The following is a 22,792-nucleotide window of genomic DNA, read 5'->3' as shown; positions in this document are numbered from 1 at the left end:
ACTCCAAGACAAGTAGGACACAATGGTTGCTCACTTAACTCCCATGCCAGAAGAGGTAGCATGGTTCTATTTCTCTAATTACTGATCATCTCCTGGCTTTCCCCACAGCTCCAGGAGCCACATAATCCTGGCTGAAGCCACAGTGACATATATCGAACCCTCCTGGCTCCTTCCTCCCTAGGATGAGTTCCTATCCCCCTCCTGGGCCAGGCAGCCGTGGTCCCAGGACAGCACCAGGCCTGACTGCTTGCTGTTCTTCCATGAGTGCCCAGAAAACACAGCAAAAACAGCCTCATGGGAGACTGGCCCATGTGATCCTTATTTATTTATTGATTTAAAAACTTCAGAAAAGCTTAGAGAAGCCCAGTGGTATTTTTTTAATATAGTTCCTACAGCCTAAAATAACATTCTTGGCTTTGCTGGGTGGGAGGGGTGAGGTCACAGGGAGGGAGAATGGGAAAGGGAAGAGGCTGCCCCAAATTGCCAAGCTTGCAGATTAAAGAAGCACAAATTAGTCAGTGTCCAAGTTTATGCTAAAATGGACAATACTGTATTTTGCAAGCTAATAAAGTGGTGTTTACATGTAAATATACAGAAAATGAATAACCAATTTATATTTTCTCAATCCACCTGGCAAGTGGTCCTGAAGATCAATAGAATAACAATTAACTGGAAGTTCAGAATCCAGGCGTCCTAAATTAACCTTGCCACAGTAGACCCCCCTGTACATACTTCAACTAAAGAAGGTGGAAATGGGAGGTCATGGTGGAGAATGGCTGGCAATTCAAGGCTGTAAACAGGATGACCTTGTGAGATGCCCTACAAACATGACTTAGCCCTGTCTGTCAGTCTCCTGGATACTCTCACAGACCCACACATCTGCCCTCTCAGTGACCTTTTTCTATTGTTGAACCCTTTTTAGTCCCTTGGGCTATGTCATTTCTGCCCAGCTCTCAGTCTTACTTCGCCCCCCGAAGGATGGTCACAAACATTAGATCATTCCATAAACAAGAAGAGCCGGACACTTTATCCAAGGGTCTCTTACTGCAACACAGAACATCCCAAAGGCCTTGGGCAGTGACCCAAGGAAGCCTCCAAACCTTCACACACAGGAGTCCCTCCAGCAACTTCACCTGTGACTATTTGCCCAAACTTCAGACCTAACTCCAACTTGCTTCACCTACAGCTCCCTACTCCTAGCCCATTAGAAGCAGCAAGGTGGAATACAGAAACGGGCAGCTCAAGACAGACAATGGAAACAGAAGGAAGTGATATTTAGAAAGCAGCAAGCATTAAAAAAAAAAGAGTCAGAACCAGCACAATCATTTTCGTGAAAAGTATAGTGTTACTGCGTCATTTGGTTTTGAGGCACATAGTTCCACATACCTCTATGCTCCCTTAGAGGAACGTATCATATTAATATGCTATATCCCAGTTATTATATCATAGTTCACAGCAACAACCTTGAGTCATTCAGCAGAAGTTAAATTTAGTGCTCTCGTTTCAGAAGGCAGATGAGAAGTGTGTAATGCATAGAATAATACATCCATCCAGTTAGACAAAAACAAGTTCCTGAGGCACAGAAAGGTAGGTTTTAGCTCTCTGGAAAACTCACCTTTTCCTTCCTGACACTAACAATAAACCATAAAAAGTAATAATCTGGAAAACTTTGAAATCATGAAGTTCAACTTTAAAAATGAGAAACTTGGATTTAGAGAGGTTTAAATGACTTGCCAAGGTCCCCCGGGTGGCACAGAAGCCAGAACCAGGCCCACGGTCCCCAGTTCCCAGGGTTCTTCATCTCCTCCCCACTCCACGTGGCCATCTACCCCTCCGTATACAAACAGTGATTAACAGCATCCCTATGTCACTCTCCTCAACGCTCAGTCAGAGAACACATCTCCTTTTTCTTGTTGTAAAAACTGCTGTGAGTTATATGGAAGGAATCTGCCATGTAAATGTAAGGTGTTTTTTCTCATGAATTCCATGAATATCACACTCTTCATCATATGGCTTCTACAGAGTAATTTCAGTTTCCTAGTGCATTATCTCCCATGGATTTTGTAAGAGTCTTCCTAGTGTTACTGCTTGTAAAAGGAAACAAACAAATTCCAAAAGAACGAAGAGACTTTCTAAGAAATCTATCCCCAAATCAACAGACCACACTGAAGACCATTACGTGATGACTCTTTCCTCCTTGGAATTTTGTCTCCCCCATCTTCACCATCACCAATCAAAACAGGTCTCTCTCTCTTTTTTTTTTTCCTTCCTCTTAGATAAACTTCTAAATCTTCCAAATGACCCAAATGCTTATGATGGGGAAAGGTGAGGTGGCATGCTCAACATCCAGACCACATATGCACACTGTCCTCTGGATCTCACGCTCTCTCTCAGTAAGAATCAGCCTGACTGTGATGGGGATAACTCAGATGATTATCTTGTCTACCCATCTCTGCTTTGTCAGGAAGGATTTAAGTGAAACCAACTGGTCAAATCAAACATCAGAATGGAGCAACAGATCTACCATTATAATCATTGCCATAGATGCCTAAAGTTTAACTGGGCATATCCTTTCATCTACATAAAAGAGAAAATTTGGGGGCAAGGAAAGTCATCTCAAATTCAAATTTTTTGAATAGAGCTTTCAGAAATTAACTATTATGCCAGTGAAATTAACTATTATGCCAGTTACAATATGTGGCAAGCCACCTAAAATATCATTTGAGGGGAGAAAAAAAACCAAGTGAATAATCAAGATCCATAGTACGAATTAAAGTGATCAAATATAACTTCCGGGTATTTAACACAGTGGATTATTAAATTCAGAGAGTACATCTCTAAAACCCTTGAACAAAATGAATCATAGTAGATAACTGTGGATTTCTCTGACTTCACGTGGCTTATGAGTATTAAATACTGTCATGAAGCAAAAAAGGAATAAATGTAGGATTTTTTTTTACCTGTAGTAACAAAAAAATGTGTATGATTTTTTTCTTGCATCAAAATCTTTCAAACTTCTTCAAAGAAGTTAAAAATGAGCAAGTAAGGCAAAATTTAAATTATACGATACAATTTTCTAAAGGGCACTTCTTTTTTGCTCTCTATTATAAACTCTAACTTCAGTTCCTAAGGCCGGGAATAACTTATTATTACCAATTCCCTGTGAAATTATCTAAGAAGAAAAAAAACTATACAGTTGAGTCCTTCCAACCAAATGGGAAACATTGCTCCGGCAGAAAAGAATTCCTGGAACAATATGGAAAGTCCTGCTTTCTCCTTTGAAACTCTCAGGAAATGAAAAAGAAAATTAGCAGAAAGAAAGCATGTCACATTCAAAAAGAGCAAAGGAAAGAAATGTGGGTGAACAATTGAAAAGAGAGAAAGGTTCTCAGATTTGGCTTGTCCTAATGCTTACCTGCTTCTAGAGAGAAATGACCTTTCTCTATCCTTACACTTTGCTGAGTTAATTAAGCTGCTGTTTGCTGGGTATCCTATAATCACTGCCACTTAATGCTGCAAGAGACCCAGCAGGTTACACGAATCCAACCCCTATATTCACAAACGAGAAAATGAAGATCTGAGAGGTGAGGTGACTCGCCCAAGGTCACATAGCTAGTTAATAGCAGAGCAAGGAGATGCCCCGAGTCTCTGACTCCTGTCACCTCAATAAACTGCAAAATAAACTCGCTGAGAGGGAGATGATTTCAGCATGCCAGAAAAGCCACCAGTCTCTTGGAGAGCTATCTCAGCGTGAAGAGCCCGAAGAGCACACTTGAACCCGACGTGGTCTTCTGGGCTTTTTGTCAGCAAACAGCCTCCTGCCTGAGACACCTGACACAACATTCAAACAGCTCAGAAAAGAGCCGATGAAGGGCAGCCACCAAGAGTCTCCGCGATTCATTCTCGCTCTTGTGCTTTCTGGTGAAAGGAAGTATGTAACTGGACTTGAACAGTGTTACTGAAAAACAGAACATTTAGTAAGCCCAAACTGTACAAGGAAATACTTAGAATAAACCTGGGAAAACACTACCTATCTACTGAGTTCCTAGTATCTGAAAAACCACCAAATCAGGTCCTGTGAGAGAATAAAGGAAAAGTTCCTTGAAGGTAGGGACTTCCTGCTATGGGGTATAAGCTGAAAGACAAGAAAATCGTAACAAAAAATGTAATCCTCTTGTTAAAGATTAAGAACATTTTGTGAGGAAAATCCTCCATAAAGAAGCACCCTGTTAGTTTTATAGGGTTTTTAAAATACATCAAAAACAAAAGCAGCCATACATGTTTTGTTTTACATAATACTATTACTGCTTTTTAAAAATGCCAATTGCTTTGCCTCCTTTGAATTATCAGTGTCCTAGTCTTTGAAAGCTCAGAATAAGTTTCTCTTCTCCCTTTCCTTGAATTGAATGAGTGGGTGAAAAAGAATGGACCAAATATGACAGTGATTTGAATCAATCCAGTGGAATTTTTTCAACAACTAGTCCATGGGAAGATAGTCATGTGCCAGATACTGAGCTAAGTGGCATCTGTTCCCAACCTAGGTAGGGAGCAAAGCAGGCAAGGAAATAAACCACAATATAATGTGCCTGCATGCTCAGTTGCTCGGTCGTGTCCAACTCTTTGCGGTCCCGTGGACTGTAGGCTGCCAGGCTCCTCTGTCCATGGAATTTTCCAGGCAAAAATACTGAAGTGGGTTGCCATTTCCTACTCTAGGAGACCTTCCTGACCCAGGGATCAAACCCACGTTTCCTTGTGTCTCCTGCATTGGCAGGTGGTTCTTTACTACTGCAACACCTGGGAAACCCCACAATACAATGTAGAAAGTAATAATATAGAGGTATATACAAAGCACCCGGGGGTCCTAACTAGTAAAGCAATTAATTCTGCAGGCAATGAGAGACTAAGGGGAGAGTCAAGGAAATCTAGAGAGGAAATAGCAATGGAAGCCTTCAAGGAGTGACCAAATGGACAAGGAGCGGTGGCGTTTCAGGCAGAAGAAACAAATTCCACAGTGACACAGAGTTAAGGGCATATGTACTGAAAGAAGAGCAAATGATCTGGTGAGGCCTGACCCCAGATTTCAAGGGGAAGCATCTGAGTACATAACAAGGAAAGGCGTTGGAGCCACAAGAAGAAGGCTTTTTTATGAACTTCGAAGAAGTTTAGACTTTTAGATATGGGCAGTGTAATGATTTTGTTTTGGTTTTGCTTGGTTTTGACCCCATTAGTCATTTTAAAGCATGCAATTCCTTGTTCTTTAGTACATTTTATTACCATTCCTACCATCTATCTCTAGAACTTTTCTGTCAACCCCAAAGAAAATCCTATATCCATGAACCAGTCACTTCCCCATTCTTCCCTATTTTTCTATCTCTATGGCTTATTCTGGATATTTCATATTCATGGAATCATATGATACCTTGCCTTTTGTGTCTGATTTCTTTCACTGAGCAAAGTATTTTCATGGTTCATCCATGTTGTGGCATGTATCAGTATATCATTCCTTTTTAATGTTTCATTATATAGACATAGCATATTTTGTTTAACCATTCATCAGCTCATGAACACTTGGGCTGTATCCACCTTTTGCCTATTTGGAACAGAACTGTTATGAATATTCATGTACAAGTTTTTGTTTGAGCCCCCGTTTTCCATTCTAGCATATATTCCATTCTAGGGTATATTCCTAGGAGTGGAATTGCTGGATCATTGGATCAGTCTATTTTTACCTTATTGGGGAATCCATCAGACAGTGATTTTTTAATCAAAGTAAAGGCATGATAAGATTGTATTTCAGAAAGATAAATGAACCTGATAGATATTTAAAGAAACAAGATCTTAGACTGTTGGTTCCCCAAAGATCTACCGAATAGTTGTTCATTTGTTCTTTCCTTTCCTTTATTTCCTGCCTCTCCACTTGCTTTTTTTTTCTTTTTGAACCTGCAAATTGGCATGCAATCTGGTGGTCCTAAAATATGTCCTCCCACATACCTTGTGGTTCTACACCATCTTTTGAGGCTTCTGGGCTGAAATCCTGCTAGCTCAGCCCATCTGCAGTAGTTCAGATTGTTTTCTTGCTTTGTAATTCCTGCTCTAAAGAGGTATCAAGCTTTAATAAATAGGCCTCTCAGTTTCAAATAAGAGGTCCAAGAGGAGCACAGCAATTCCATCAGGAAAGGTGAAGTGCCCTGGAGTGTTGTGACTTGAACATTCCTGCTGAGATTCTTGAGCTTTGTCTTAACACACTCTCCCTCCATCCCCCTCCTCCAAACACAGAATTACATGTTGCTGAACAACCACTTCCTCAGGTGACCTTCCAGGTTTGAACAACACTGACCTCATCAACCCCATGTGTATTAAATTTATAGCAACTGCACTATCAGATCTTAAGAGTGCATCAAAATTCTCTAAAATGTACAGTTTTGAAAATTTCACATTCCATTTTATTAAGTGCGATTATGAAGAAGCCTCCATAAAAACCACCATGCAGTCCCTGGGTTACTAGAGGTTAAAGAGTCACCAACTGGCCTTTAGAAAAGCGAAGCACAGAGCTTTTAGGGTATTCGATATGCCCATGAAAAATAGAATATGCCGCTCCCAAATATGCCACTCTGATATAAGAATCATTTTGAGCTGAAGGCAATCGAGAAGAAGCAGATACAAGAAAAATTCTGCCCTTCTCCTACTTGCCTAAAAGCAGGACATAAATTTATAAAGGTGCTGCCTCCTTCTTCTACAAAGAAGGATAGAAGTTCATTACCAGAGATAACTCTAGATTCTCATCAGTGAAGAGATGGTAGCAGAAGAATCTACATAACAATCCTTGCTAATTCTAGCCCTGATTTACCACCAGTCTCTCCTAATATTTGCCTTCCCACAACCTGTCAGCCCTAGAAACTCAAAGTCCTTTTCCTTTGTCTTACCACTTCTCTAAAAATGTACTGTTCTTTCATTAAGATGCCATATAAACCTAAGTCCTAAACACCAATTTGAGCTACCAATCTCTGAGGGCTCCATATGCGTGAAGCACACGGTAACTTCTGTTTTTCTCTCTTCACCTGTCTTTTATCAGTCAATTTACAGGAACCCAACCTGAGAATTTAACAGACAAAGCTAGTGGAGGTGATAGAATTCTAGCTGAGCTATTTCAAATCCTAAAAGATGATGCTGTGAAAGTGCCGCACTCAATATGCCAGCAAATTTGGAAAACTCAGCAGTGGCCACAGGACTGGAAAAGGTCAGTTTTCATTCTAAATCCAAAGAAGGGCAGTGCCAAACAATGTTCAAACTACTGCAAAATTGCTCTCATTTCACACGCTAGCAAAGTAATGCTCAAAATTCTCCAAGCTAGGCTTCAAAAGTACGTGAACTAAAAACTTCCAGATGTTCAAGTTGGATTTAGAAAAGGCAGAGGAACCAGAGATCAAATTGCCAACATCCGCTGGATCACAGAAAAAGCAAGAGAGTTCCAGAAAAACATCTACTTCTGCTTCATTGACTATGCTAAAGCCTTTGACTGTGTGGATCACAACAAACTGGAATATTCTTAAAGAGATGGGAGTACCAGACCACATTACCTGCCTTCTGAGAAACCTGTATGCATGTCAAGAAGCAACAGTCAGAACCAGACATGGAACAACAGACTGGTTCCAAATAGGGAAAGGAGTACATCAAGGCTGTATACTGTGACCCTGCTTATTTAACTTCTATGCAGTGTACATCATGCAAAATGCTGGGCTGGAGGAAGCACAAGCTCACATCAAGATTGCTAGGAGAAATATCAATAACCTCAGGTATGCAGATGACACCACCCTTATGACAGAAAGTGAAAAACTAAAGAGCCTCTTGATGAAGATGAAAGAAACAAGGGAAAAACTGGCTTAAAATTCAACATTCAGAAAACTAAGATCACGGCATCTGATCCCATCACTTCATGGCAAATAGATGGGGATGCAATGGAAACAGTAACAGACTTTATTTTCTTAGGCTCCAAAACCACTGCAGATGGTGACTGCAGCCATGAAATTAAAAGACGCTTGCTCCTTGGAAGAAAAGCTTTTTAATACACAGTATTAAAAAACAGAGACATCACTTTGCCAACAATGGTCCGTACAGTCAAAGCTATGGTTTTTCCAGTAATCATGTATGGATGTGAAAGTTGGACCATAAAGAAGGCTGACCACTGAAGAACTGATGCTTTCCAACTGTGGCGCTGGAGAAGATTCTTCAGAGTCCCTTGGACTGCAAGAAGATCAAACCAATCAATCCTAAAGGAAGTCAGTCCTGACTATTCATTGGAAGGACTGATGCTGAAGTTGAAGTTCCAACACTTTGGCCACCTGATGTGAAGAGCCGACTCATTGTAAAAGACCCTGATGCTGGGAAAGATTGAAGGCAGGAGGAGCAGGGGATGACAGAGGATGAGATGGTTGGATGGCATCACCAACACAATGGACATGTGTTTGAGCAAGCTCCAGGACATGGTGATGGACAGGAAAGCCTGGCATGCTGCAGTCCATGGAGCCACAAAGAGTTGGACACAACTGAGTGACTGAACAACAACAATCTGAGAATTTAAGGATATACAGGGAAATGTTTTTTTACTTCCCCATTCCCATCAGGGCAGGTTGTAGAGAGGGAACGTGGTAAATCTGGAAGAGCCAGCAAGAAATCTGGGTTCTCTCAGTCCTGGTCTCCCTGTGGAGCAATCGCGGGTAGGACTGGACCACCGTCTGGACTTCGTGCTGCAGAAGCACGAAAGCAGCCACACTTGCTTTAGCGAACAGTCAGGCTTCGTTCAGGTACCAGGCAGGCAGGTGCCTCCTGGCGACACTGAAATCTTAGCCTCTGTCATGAGAAGCTTGATTGGTCTAAGGGGATCATGACAATTCCATTCAATTCACTGGGGACGGGTTTCGGAATGGTCATGTGACATAATTCTAACCAATGGGGTCTGTGGGAAATCTGGGAGACTTCTGGGGCATTACATGCATTCTAAGAATGTTTTAGGAAAAAAAGGTTATGGCCTCTCTCCTGCTTTCGCCTTTGAAATACTGCTGTGTAAGTAGGTGACCATCAGTCCTGTTGGTGACCAGGAAGAGACAATCCTGAAGGCAAAGTTAAAGTTGCCCATGCTGCAACAACTAAAGCCTAACAGAATTCGATCTTCAATTGACCAGCCTAGGTACAGGCTTCCTCTACACTTCTTGTTATGGGAGAAAACACATTTTTCTTGCAGGTTAAGTCATTTTTATTTGGGTTTTCTATTATTCAGCACTAAAAGATCTTTAGTAAACCTGCTTATGCAAGTGGATAAATGTTTATCAAGCATTTTATTTATAGCATTTTTAAAAATTAGACTCACAACCAAAATTATAATGTTTCATACCGGCCTTTCCAGGAATTAAAAACTCCAGAAACCTACATATATGGGACAGTACTTAGCAGGGGGATGGGGGGAGGAATAGGTCTGCCATTTTAACCTGCAAATAGAACAGGAAAGGTGCTAAAACAAGAACCATGTGATAATTGAAAAAATAAAAACATGCTCTAAAAAACACCCATGCCACAAATTTACAAAATGAAAATCTGGGGCATATTAGTAAGGAACATTCAATTTCCCCCATGGCCTATTCAAATATGATTGCCAGAATCATCTGTATATGGGTTTACTGAACTCTGTTTAATGTCTCTCAGGGTCTCTTAGACAGATTTATTTCAATAACTCTGTTACACTTGGAGGGCAAACAAAACTATGAGCTTTTATGATTCCTCCTGTCATTTTTTTTTTAACTTTCTCAAATCAGGTATGCTGGGATGGGTTCAGAAGACTAACAGGTAACAAGTTCTTAATAAAGTTCCCAATTTCCAAATCAGAGGTGGTGCCTGGGAATGACTTTGGGAGATTGAAGTACACATGCTCATGGTATCCATCAGCTTCCTGTACAAGCCTCACCCCTGAAAAATACACAAACTGGGTAAAGCCTCCACTCCCACAGCCAATCAGACTGCTTTCTCTAAGTTTCTTCTATAAAAGATCAAAGGGCCTCCCCTGTGCAAAAGCTAGAGTCTGTTTTTAAATTAAAACGGATTTGAGATTTTGCTGATAACAACATTCCCTCCTTCACAGACATTCTGAAAACACACTTTCTGAGCGAAAAACAGAGAGTTAGAGCTGGTATGCCAAGAATTACATGTTATGGGCAGAAGTGTGCAGCACACAAGAAAATTCTCTATTACGGCACCATAATAAAAAAACCGGGTGAGGATCACAGCTCAAAGTTCCTTTCAACTCTATGAATCTTTAATTCTACATGTGCTTATCCATTTTCCTCCAACCGATTTGAGTTTCTTTCAGAAACAAAAGGTAACCCTTGAGAAAAAAAGGAAAGAAATACATGACTTTGATGCTTCTTCAGCAGACATTTCTGGCTGGATGCTATCTTCTACTGCTGAATAGTAGGCGATTTCCTTGTGCCTTTTTGGTTTTGTTTGTTTCAAAAAACTGAACAAAAACACAACATTTTTCAGAAACGTTCTTATCGGCAGTCACTGCCGCTTCTACTGCCACTTGAGTTAAGCCTAGCTCTTTCTTTCTCTAGTATTTGTTAGTTTTAGCTTCCTTAAACCAACATTTCCATTGTCTGAACATCAAAGTTTCCCTAAAATACATTATATGTTAAGGATCAAACCACCAGGAATAAGTGACTAAGTATTAGCGGCATAAAACAAATACTGAACTTCTATTGACCTAGACTCCATTATTGCCGTTGGCCATTATATTTTTAGTTTCTTCTCTCCTACAATTTATCTTCTGCTGGGTCAAATTGTTGCTCTGATGATCAGTTTCATAATCTTTCAATTCCATGACAAGTGGTCAATTCTGTTGTTTTTCAGGATAACTTCCTTGAATACCATTTAATGGGATGCCCATGCTAAAAATTCCATGACAATTATAAACATTACTGTAAGGAGTTTTCAAAACTGTGAGAACATAAGGAATGGCATTCAAACTCAAATTAACCAAAAGCCCCAACCCACCTCCTCAGACCCTCTTCCTCACTAGTGAGAGTGTCCTTAGAGACAGCAAAACCTCACAGGGCAAGGAGGACACAGCACCCAAGTGTTTCACTAAGCAGCCTCTTATCTTCAAAAGCATTTCTTTTCAGCACTCAGTAACATTTGCTGACTGATTTCTGAATGAAGCAAATGCTTACATCCCCCACATGAAATAAAAATTCCTTAAAATATAGACAAAAGAGATCCAAGTCACATACAGCCTCCTACCCCTACCCCCACCCTCACTCTCTCAGTCTTGCCAGTTAAAGACCCTAAGAATATACGTCAGTGTTTTCTGGCATGGCAGATGGAAGCATTGGTGTTGATTTACAGTTGAAGGACCTACTGTAAAGGGACAGTAAAGTCTTCCAGAATTATCTATACATTCAAAATTTCTCACATATTTCTAGAATCACTTCCCTGTCTACCTGTATGGTACCAAACAACCTGGTGGAACCAAAAGGGAACATATTACATCCTTTTGGTCCTTAGAGGAGAAATGAGATGATTGATTTTTTCCCATGAACAAAATACTTAAAAGTCTGAACACTGGGGGACATCCAGCAAGTTGTAGAAAATAATCCACTGTGTCCTCAGTCAGTCAAGATAACGGAAAATGAAATACGGTTTGTAATGTTCCCCTTTTTTCACTTGCTAATGCATTTGCTGATGGGTGTCCCCATGACATGATTGTTTGATCTGCAATCAGCTTATCTGGCTGAGTTACAAGAAGGATGGAGTGCAGCCTGGAGTTTCCTGGTACTCTGCAGCAAACAAGGGCTGTCAGCTTCGCGAGGGCTGATGTGGACTCTCTCGGGCTCCAAGTTCAGTTACATCCTTTTAGTTAAAACTTGCAATAAAACAGATTAATCACTGCACTTTTAACCTCAGGTAAGCACTGTAAGAAAGTGAAAAAAAATAAACCAGCATCAATTTTACCAGGTTTTGAAGATAAAGTCCATTTTCCAACTGTCAGATGCCTTTATTTTGATAAAAATCTTTACAACCAGTTGTGCAAAGCTTTAGACAATAGCAATGGTATGCTGTTTTTAAAATACATATATATAGTAGAAAAAACTAATTTGTTACACTTAAAGCAAGTCTACAGGGTTAAGATGATCTTATCTGAATTGCTCCCAAATTACTGAGCTAACGTTTTACTCCAAAGGAGATACATTTGCTACTTGTACTATTTGCCAAACCTCCAGCTTAGTTGTTTTCAATTTTTTCCTTCCATCTCACCAGTTGCTTCTGCAAGGGAGAGGGAAGTGAAGGGGATGACCAAATCAGATTATCTTTATTCTTTTAATCAGCAAATAATACAGGAAAATAGGCCTCAAATGGTCACATAATTGAGTATCAAAGAAGGACAATGGAATCTCTCTGAAAGATAAGATGGACACAGGAAAGATGAACTCAAGGACACTGCCAACCTGACGTCACAGCTTGCTTGGCAGAGGTCACAGCTCAGTTACCTGGGGTATACTGCACTGCAGGTGCACTCAAAGAGGAAAGGAGAGTTCATTCTTGGTAACTGTTGGACCAGCCTAAATTCCTTCAATGTGGCCACTCACCATCGTTTCCCATTTACCACTGACACTCGGCGTCTCAGTTACTCCCTCAATGAAATGTAACTCCCGGATGCTCCCCCAACAAAAGCTATCTTCTCTTGCAATCAAGAACACTTGCAATTATGAGTAGTCTGCCTGATGGGGTTTAAGGGCTCTTTCTGAGCTTTGAAGAAGAGAAATCAGGAGCTAAGAAAAAAATCACAGCAACTCTAGTATGATTGGATGTGAACTTTCTGTAGCATAGCAAAAAAACTCTTCTGTTGTTCCCCTCAAGGCCACTGCTAAATGTAATCCACGAGACATGGTAGATACAAATGTCATTGACTCTGGCAATTTTGATCACAAACCACTTAAAGCACCATCCACTTTTGTGTTTATGAATCACTATTAAAAGGTGACTTTTCTGTGCAGATGGAAAGAATAGAAGCAAATGTCTTTTTTTGATATCAGAGAGGCAAGTAAGAATTTAATTTCTATGCAAGATAACCTTCAGGAGTGTTAGCAATAGGATGTGTTGAAGCATAGGATATCACACTCAGGTATGTTCAGCCTCAAGACACTGTAGCACAAAACTACAAATCTAGTCATTAAGAGCTGTGTAATATGAGCTAGCAGTTGTTTAATCATAAAGTTGCAGGTAATACTGTCTCATGTCAGAAATGATACAGAAATAAAATGCATCTTCTTCTCTCCCCTGTGCAAGATGAATATGTGATACAATGGTGCTGGGAGACCCACCACAGAGGTCAGCCACGATAGTAAAGAAACAATCCATCTTCTGCCCAGATGAGAAACTCGGGCTTTGTTGATGGGCAATGAGAGAAGCAGTCTTCCAAGAGAAGGGGGGATACGCCAGGGGTACATAAGCAGTCCTCTTATGTACCCCCTGGAACATAGATAAACTTTTTTTTATATCTATTTATTAATATTACCCCATCCCTTCAAAGTTTGTGTTTATTCATGTTTCATGATGTACTGGGTTGGCCAAAAAGTTCGTTCAGTTTTCCACACACGTGTATGAAAAAACAAATGAAATTTTTGGTCAAGCCAATATATTTCAGTACAGAGTGTGCACGCATACTCAATTGCTCAGTCGTGTTTGACTCTTTCTGACCCCATGTACTGTAGTCGGCCAGGCTCCTCTGTCCATTGGTTTATCTTGGCAAGAATACTGAAGTAGGTTGCCATTTCCTCCTTCAAGGGATCTTCCCCACCCAGGAATCAAACCCACGTCTCCTGCGGCTCCTGCATTGGCAGGCAGATTCTTTACCGCTACATCGTCTGGGAAGCCCATGTAAGTACAGTCCCTGTACCTGATTTTTAAATGAAAAATATAAATTACATAGAGTGGGGCTTCAGACAGTTTCAGAGACCACTGCCTTGAAAAGTAAAGTGAGAAAAATGAAGTCTTAATGATATCCCCAGCACTCCCAAAACTGAAGAATCCCTTTGCCAGCAGCATCTTCTGGTCCAAGAGAAGGTCCAAGAACAGTCTGTAAACTAATGGGTCAGGAAGGAGAAACAGTGCTCGCCTCTCAGATTTCCCAGATACATCTGCTCTTGGGAGATAATTATTCTAACACAAATGATACTTTGGTCTACAAATGAGCTGGAGAAAATCATCAATCTATTTTTGTGTCAGGTAGAACTTGGTGGGTCCTGTACAGACTATTAATTTCATGGAAAATAAGCCAACAGGGAAAACAGATAAATCATTAGCAGAGTGAGGAAGAGACCCAGTGAATTCCTACCAATCCTCCTACTTTCTCTTTCTTGCAGAGAGTAAAATGACAAAGTAGTTATGTCCCACTGTCTTTGATATCTCTGTTTATCTCATTAAAGGAAAAATGCTTCTGAAACCACAAGGACATGTTCTATTTCAAGTTTTAAAAATTCAATCCCAAATGATTTATACAAGTGAACAATATGACTACAGAATTGTAATCTTCACATTTCTAAAATTCTATCATTCTTAACTTCATAAAAACAAAACACTACAACATTCATTTCCCTTTTGTTTATTGCAGGCAATATATAACATTAGGATTCAGTTTACATAAACAAGGAACATATATTTGAAAAGTAGTGTGGATTGTTTTTAATGAAAATTTTTAATTAAAAATTTTTTTCAATTAAACTTAAGGCTAGTAAGAACAGTTGGCACTTTTGATATCATTTCAATGACTAATCCCTACTCAAAATTAATTTCTCCAAAGTTCCATATAATGTATTCACAAGACTCATCAATGTTTATTTATTAAAGTCAGTGTTTTCGGTAACTGAAAGAAGCATTATAGAATGTTTCCAACTGAGTCTCTTTCCATCTGTCCTCCTATTTTACTGTTCATCAAGTAGTTTAAACATAAGAATTGCACTTGGAACAGAATGGCTGGGTGCTACCCAAAGGATCCGGCTCTCCATCACTTTGCAGTGTTAGTTAGTTAGTTAGTTAGCTAGTTAGTTCAGTCGCTCAGTCGTGTCTGACTCTTTGCGACCCCATGAATCGCAGCACGCCAGGCCTCCCTGTCCATCACCAACTCCCGGAGTTTACTCAAACTCATGCCCATTGAGTCAGTGATGCCATCCAACCATCTCATCCTCTGTCTTCCCCTTCTCCTCCTGCCCTCAATCCCTCCCAGCATCAGGGTCTTTTCCAATGAGTCAGCTCTCCGCATCAGGTGGCCAAAGTATTGGAGTTTCAGCTTCAGCATCAGTCCCGCCAGTGAACACCCAGGACTGATCTCCTTCAGGACGGACTGGTTGGATCTCCCTGCAGTCCAAGGGACTCTCAAGAGTCTTCTCCAACACCACAGTTCAAAAGCATCAATTTTTCGGTGCTCAGCTTTCTTCACAGTCCAACTCTAACATCCATACATGACCACTGGAAAAGCCATAGCCTTGACCAGACAGACCTTTGTTGGCAAAGTAATGTCTCTGCTTTTTAAGATGCTATCTAGGTTGGTCATAACTTTCCTTCCAAGGAGTAAGCATCTTTTAATTTCATGGCTGCAATCACCATCTGCAGTGATTTTGGAGCCCAAAAAAATAAAGTCTGACACTATTTCCACTGTCTCCCCATCTATTTCCCATGAGGTGATGGGACCAGATGCCATAATCTTAGTTTTCTGAATGTGAAGCTTTAAGCCAACTTTTTCACTCTTCTCTTTCACTTTCATCAAGAGGCTTTTAGTTCCTCTTCACTTTCTGCCATAAGGGTGGTGTCATCTGCATATCTGAGGTTATTGATATTTCTCCCGGCAATCTTGATTCCAGCTTGTGCTTCTTCCAGCCCAGTGTTTCTCATGATGTACTCTGCATATAAGTTAAATAAGCAGGGTGACAATATACAGACTTGATGTACTCCTTTTCCTATTTGGAACCACTTTCTGTCATTTACCTACCAGTGCTAGCAGCCTGCCCAAAGTGTTTATCCCACAGCCTACTAAAAGTAGTTACTCTATAACCTACTAGAAAATAACTACAGTACTTGATATAAACTCCATTGGGGCAGGCATTTTTATCCATTTTTTTCACTTCTGTATATTGTATTTTTTGAAGTGAAAGTGAAAGTCACTCAGTAATGTCCGACTCTTTGCAACCCCATGGACTATACAGTCCATGGAATTCTCCAGGCCAGAATTCTGAAGTCAGTAGCCGTTCCCTTCTCCAGGGGATCTTCCCAATCCAAGGATTGAACCCAGTTCTCCTGCATTGCAGGCAGATTCTTTACCAGCTCAGCCACAAGGGAAGCCAAATTTTCTATACATAGAACAATACCTGGCATTCAACATATGTTTATAGAGTACATAAACTGGATGAATGGTGGAAAAAAAGAATCTATCTTTAGGTCACCTCCTCTCATTTCCTGGGCTCTGTACACAATCCATGCCACCTGCCTTCCTGGCTTTCTTTTATACATAAGGGCTTCTTTCCAATGTGGTATTCCCAGGGGCACAGAGGGGCCTGAGGCCCTCCTCTTTCAACCCAATCTTTCAAGGCTTCTTTAACTGTTCTAGCCCTCCTATGGCTGGAAGGAGGATGATTAGTTTGCAAACTTACCAGAGACTGTCTTTACTTTGAACAGCAAAGCTTTGTTAGCAACAAAAGCTAGCTGCAAGAAGGGTCTACAAGGAATAATAAGTTAGTCAACTGACCAACTCAAATACAAAAGAACCCTCACATGTGTAGCTGAAATCTTCCTACTATTAACTGACAATAGTGTTTTGATGGGCATCTATTTTTATTGGCTAGTAAACTATAATGCAGTGCGAACTTAATATCTCTACAGCATTTGTAAGTTCCCATGTTATCCCAGTGGGCAAGATAGTAAAATGTGGATTAGTCAATATAGTGAGAGGACCTGGTGCTGGAAAACCTATATTCAAATTGTGTTGGTGACTGGTCCTTTGTCAGCCTAAGAGAGTAGCATCGAGTTCTAATCTTGGTCCTCAATGGGTTTAATCAATAACTTTACCTCCATTCTTATTGAAGGTCCTGGTTGGAGGTCCAATCTAGACCTTCTAGGGTCACTCTGGGCTAAAAGTAAACTAGAATCACAATGAAAGGGTGACATTCAGAGTTTGACAATTTCCCCAAATACCTGTCCCAATAAGATGGCAGCTTTTCTGGCTCATATGATTTCTCTAAAGTAGATGAACATTCTATAGACTTATATGTTGCATTCCTAAGCCAGTCTCTTATAGTCCACATTGTCTGTTTATTTTTCCTCTACATCTCTCAGAAATACTTGACCAGCCTCTCATAACAGGAAACGGAAACAGTTCCAATTGTGAGAAGTCTTCCATATTAACAATTCTCTGCTTTCCCCTCTGCAACTTTCACCCAACTCCTGGCTTTGTGCTCTAAATCCACACAAAGAAAGCTGATCTCTTTTTCTCTCAAAAGTTCACTAAACAAGTCAGGTACTTCTTGTGGCCCTTCCCATCCCTCCCCTCTCTCTTATCTGAGTCTACTAAATCTTAGGACTCATAAGGTAATTCAGAGAAGAAAGTAAGGATGAAACATGGGACACTAGTGGTCCAAATTTTTAAATTAGATGTGATGTCAATTTCTAGCTATAGGGGGCTCATTTAAGAAATTCATACACCACCACAGATGCCAGCACATACCACAAACACCAAATTATACCACAGATGCCAAAACAAAAGTAATGTTTACCTAATAGAGGTGTCAAAATCATCTGTTCAAACTATTCTTGGAATCACAAAATTTTAAAGCTATTCATTTCACCCATTCATTTCACAGATGGTAAAACTGAGATCCAAAAGAGTTATGTAAATAGCCCAAGGTAGATGGGGAGCAATATTCAAAGTATTGCAGGCCCTTTTGGCCATCTCCCAAACAACAAATTACGATCCTACAATGTACTGAATGTCATTTTCTCCAAAGTCTTCATGTCTTAATAATGGCAGCTCATTAACTTCCTAGGAAGCTAAATTTACATTGCTATTAGTACAAAAGTGACAGATTTCAGAACTAGAAAAAAATCCCCTAAAGGATATTGAGCCTTCTTACAAGGAACAAGAAAACTGATGACCAAGGAGGCCTGGATTTATTGGAGGAAATGCTGAGATTCAGTGGTACGGGCAACAATGGTGCCCAGGTCTTCTGATGACAGCCTAGAACTCTTTAGTATTCCACACAAAGAATTAGCTAAACACCATCAATATTACAAAGCTGAGATCATTTTAATCTAAACTTGTGTTTATGATGAGAAAACTGTAATTCTTTAACTAGTACACAAGTTCCATCTTATGGAAGTGCTAGGCTGGACAACCATGTCAGAAAGATGTAGAAGGGAGTTCAAGTAATAGGTGGGAGGTTGGACTGAATGACGTCTAAAGTTCCTTCAGCCTCTAGGATTACTGGATTCTGAATTTCCCTGGAGCTGAACACCTCAGCTAGCCAGGGCGGATGAGGAGGTGGGGAATATGCAGGTGTCCTGTGGGGCATCCTCTCCTGCCCTTGGATTGAATGAACTCTACCCTGCTGTTTCAGGCATTATTCCATATCCAATTTACATGCAATCAAATACTCTAGGCACAGGAAGAGTGTAAGGAAATGCAGCTCTGTTGTTCATTCCCAAAGACAGACTACACTGCTTAGCTTTCAAAACTGCCTTGCCTAAATGAGCATTCCATAACTGAGCCTCCACTTTGAGCTTTTACAGTTTGTTCATGTACTATGCTACTATCAGCATTAATTATGCAGCATCTTCATGAGGAGAAACCAGATTTGGATGCGTGAGGTAGGAGAGGAAAGAATAAAGCGCAGTTTCCAAAAGAAGGTTATTGTATCTGCTCCCTGCTCCCCAAAGCACTGGAGTCCTTCCACCACAGACAGATTTCAGATGGCAGTCCCCAGCTGAGCTAGCCATGGGAAGAAGGAAGTTGACATGTTTGAGAAATGAGGAATACGCCAACTAACAAGACTCTGAGGCCAATATGTTATTAACTCCCTCATTTCTATGTAATTCCATTCCAAACCAGAATTCAACACAAATCTGCTTCTTTGCTTTCCTAAATGGCTACTAAAAATTTAGATGTACTGATTTTAGACATCTTCTCTTTTCTTTTGCAATAATGAGTTCAAGGGAAGAACGAAGGTTTGTTTTTTGTGTGTGTTTGTTTTTTTTTTTTTTTTCATCTCAGAGAAAAAGAATTTATCATAAGGGTCAAGCTCTGACAGCTAGAAGAAAGCTTCAGCAATAGGACTGTCACACTGAATGAGATTACAAAAAAAAAAATAAATTCAAAGGATCCAACACGCATGGGAGCCAGGTATCGCCTAGACTTCAGAAGAGCAAACTGATGTTCTACAACTCAGTGTCAAATAAGAAAACAACAACAAAACAGCCTAACGAGGTATCAAAATCTCAGAGAGTGATTCTGTACGGACTCCGTGTGCAAATACAAAAGCTCTACTTTAAAAGGCTTGGGCAGGTTTTCCACTCTGCCTGCCCTGAACTGAGTATGGTGTGCCCAGTCATCAGGAGGAAGGCTGCAAAACAGCCGATGTCCTAGCTGCCTTCAGCTGCCTCCACCAAGGCATTACTGTCGGCTGAGGTCTAACCCAAAGGAACCCCGCACTTCGGGGTTTAGAGGAAGGTTCCTCCGGCCTGCTGAGCTCCCCATTAGCCTGTCAGGCTGGCATGACCACATCAGTCCCGTCTGCTACCAACATTAAAGCAGTACAAGAATAAAGCCCTTTCCTCCTCTTCTGAGATTTGCACCACTTTTCTTCCAAACGTATTTCTAAAAGGAAAGCACAACTTGAGGGAAGGAGCCCAACTGGGCAAGGTCGGGTCTTTTGGACGGTTCCCTTCCTCGCCAGCGGCAATCGACACATGCATTCCAAGTCGGGCAGGTGTACAAAGAGAGCGAAGGACGAGAGAGGAGAGAAGAGGGTGTGGAGGGAGGTCGAGGAAGGAAAGGAGACAGAGGCGAAGGGCTGAAGGGACTTGAGGGAAGAGGGGGAAAGGAAGAGGATGAAGAGGAAAGAAGAGTCGGAGAAAGAAGAGCGAGAGAGGAGGGAGGGACGGGAGAAAGAAAGGGAGAGGGATAAAGAAAGGAGGCGGCAAGGAAGACGAAAGAGTATGCCGGGGACGCGGCGGGGAGGCGGCCGTGGGGACCGGCGCCCCTGGGGAGCCACGAGCTGCGCTCCGCGAGCGGGCGCCTGGGGCGCAGGGCGCGCCCGGCGCTCACCTTTCAGGATGAGGGTGTCGATGTCCCGGTCGATGCCCAGAAAGTAACACTTCCTCCAGAGGCCCGAGTAGGTGGCGAAGAGCGGCCGGCCGCACTCGGCGTCCAGCCCGCCGAGCCCCAGCAGCGAGCGCCAGGACTCGGGGTCGGCGCGCCCTGGGCCGCCCGGGAGCAGCCGGCGCCCCAGAGGGGGCGAGTCCCGCAGCGGCAGGTGCGACAGCGGCATCAGGCGGTTCTTCTGGTCCGGGGGGTCGGCGCCCGCGCGGCTACGCTCGCAGCTCTCCTTATGGCGCCGGGGGTCGGTCTCATACCAGTGGTCGGTGAAGATGGCCGTGACCAGCAGCCCCAGGGAGCAGAGGCTGAGGCCGAGGCTGAGCGCCGTGACGAGCGCCCGCGGCTCCATGGCTGCTCGCCCCGCCGCCGGTGGGCCCGCGCGCAGCCGCCAGACACAATGCACTTGGCCTCGCTCGCTCCGCAGTCTCTCTCTCTCCCGCGCTCCCCCACCTGCCCCCTGCCGCCCGCGGCCTCCGGCTCCCGGCCCGGCGCGCTCCCTCCTCGGCTCCCTCCGACCGCGCGCCCGCCTCCTCCCGGGCCGCCGCTCCGCGCCACCCGGAGCCTCGAGCACTTTCTCGCTCCCCCCCAGCCCCGCTTCCACCGCCGCTCCCGCAGCCCCTTCCCCTCCCCCCTGGAGCCCCGCACGCTGCTCACCCCTGGCTGTCCACCGATCCTTCCGCCCTGCTCGCCCGCGACTCTTCTTCCCTTCCGAATCCTTCTCCTCGCAAACCCTCACTTTTCCCTTGTCTCCTCCTCGCTCCCCTTCACCCAGTCCCGACTTTGCCCCTACTTTTCTTCAACTCGTCCTCCCTCTTTTTCGTCCCTGTCTCCCCGCTCTCGTCCCTTTCTGTCCCTGCCCTGGACGCGACGCTTCTCCCCAGCTACCCACGAGCGCTCAGCCGTCCTCTCCCCTCCGACGACCTGAAAAGACATCCACCCACATCAGACTCAGTCTTGTCACTTGTCCAAGTTGATGTTGATCAGTGTCCCGTTTTGTAACCAGAAGCAAATCCCATCTGGGTCGGGCTGCGCGGTGATACTTAAACTCAGGAATCTCGATCTGGAGCCGGAGCCAAAGACCCTTTCTCCCTCCACCGAAGAACCCAGCCTCTCAGACCCCTGGGCGGCTCCATCACCCTGTCATGCCCCGCTTTCCCTCTCCCTCGCCCAGGGCAACCTCTCAGCGCTCTCTCCGCTCCAGACCCTCTTCTTAAAGAAAAGGCACCGAGTGTCACTAGAGCAATGGACCAGTGGTCAGAGATTTTTCTCCCACCCCAGCCTGCTCAGAGATGGACTTCTTTTTCGTTGACCACCTTCATCTCCCGCTGGAATGACGGCCTCCTGGAATTTCTACAAGTGTATAGTGATCAATAAGCCCTTGCAATGGCACCTGGTCTGTGAGGCGATTATTGTCCTTAAATAAAGAAAGTCCTTAGTAATAAATCAAGGGGATGATTTTTTATTTTTCCTCCTGTGCAACTTACATGGGCTGGGAGGGTCAGCAGCGTAGCAATATTACACATTAAAGTCAACATCTCAGCTTGCTTCTGTTTTCTAGGGCACTCGGAGGTAGTAACTGAGAATGGCAGGCAGATTCACATTTTCTAAAATGAGGAAACCTTAGGACTCAGGGTCCTGAAAGAGTTAATTGCTGTGTTATGTGGAATCTGATGATAGAGAAGCAATACCCTCCTGCCACTTAATGCCCAGGGGGCCACATCACAGACAGAAAACCATGCTGCGGGAGCCCAGGGATACCAGCTCTTGTGTTCTTTTGCTATATTAATGATCAAAAGATGATGAGGCATTCATTAGATGCCAAATGTCATTACTCCACGATTTAATGGGACTTATTAATTAGTGCCCCACATCAGTTGGTATGAATATGATTTATATGTTTCCTCTGAAATGACATTTGTAAAGGTGGTATAAGAATCTTTCTGGGATTTGTTTTCATTGCTGTTTGTACTCAGCATCTTCAGAGGGTATATTGCCCATGAAGACTGTGTACCTCCCTTCACAGATAGATCACTGGAGCAAATCTTTCAGTCATATTGGGCACCCCCTGCCTGTTTCTGCTGACCTGACAATATGAATTATTACTTGGATTTTCTTAGCAAGATCTATGGTGAGCTTCAGTCTAATTAAGGAAGACAAAGAATTATAATTTTAGTGTTCCTCTCACCTATAAGCTTTTCCTTAACAGGAAACACTAAGCTCATCAAAGGAGTTTTATCTGGATTTACACAAAAAAATGATAAGACTTAGAAGCTTGCTTTTATTTATACTCTATAATATGTGTAAAATCCTCGATCTTTATGGATACACAGAAAGAATCTTTCACTGTGAACCCACAGCTGATATCTGAAACTCACTCTAGTTGTCATA

General features: G+C 42.5%; 1 protein-coding gene across 1 annotated transcript in view; it reads right to left on the bottom strand.

The window, feature by feature from the left end:
• The window catches only part of TMEM178A (transmembrane protein 178A), a 55,164-nt gene extending 34,265 nt beyond the window's left edge, over nt 1-20,899 (bottom strand). The window contains exon 1 of the mRNA XM_043468399.1: nt 20,354-20,899. Within this exon, the coding sequence (XP_043324334.1) occupies nt 20,354-20,753 (400 nt within the window). The 5' untranslated portion in view covers nt 20,754-20,899. The remainder of the gene's footprint in view (nt 1-20,353) is intronic.
• Between the last annotated feature and the right edge of the window lie 1,893 nt (nt 20,900-22,792).

Source organism: Cervus canadensis, chromosome 5, assembly GCF_019320065.1.
Source record: "Cervus canadensis isolate Bull #8, Minnesota chromosome 5, ASM1932006v1, whole genome shotgun sequence".
Classification (NCBI taxonomy): domain Eukaryota; kingdom Metazoa; phylum Chordata; class Mammalia; order Artiodactyla; family Cervidae; genus Cervus; species Cervus canadensis.
This window is presented reverse-complemented; position numbering and strand designations above follow the sequence as displayed.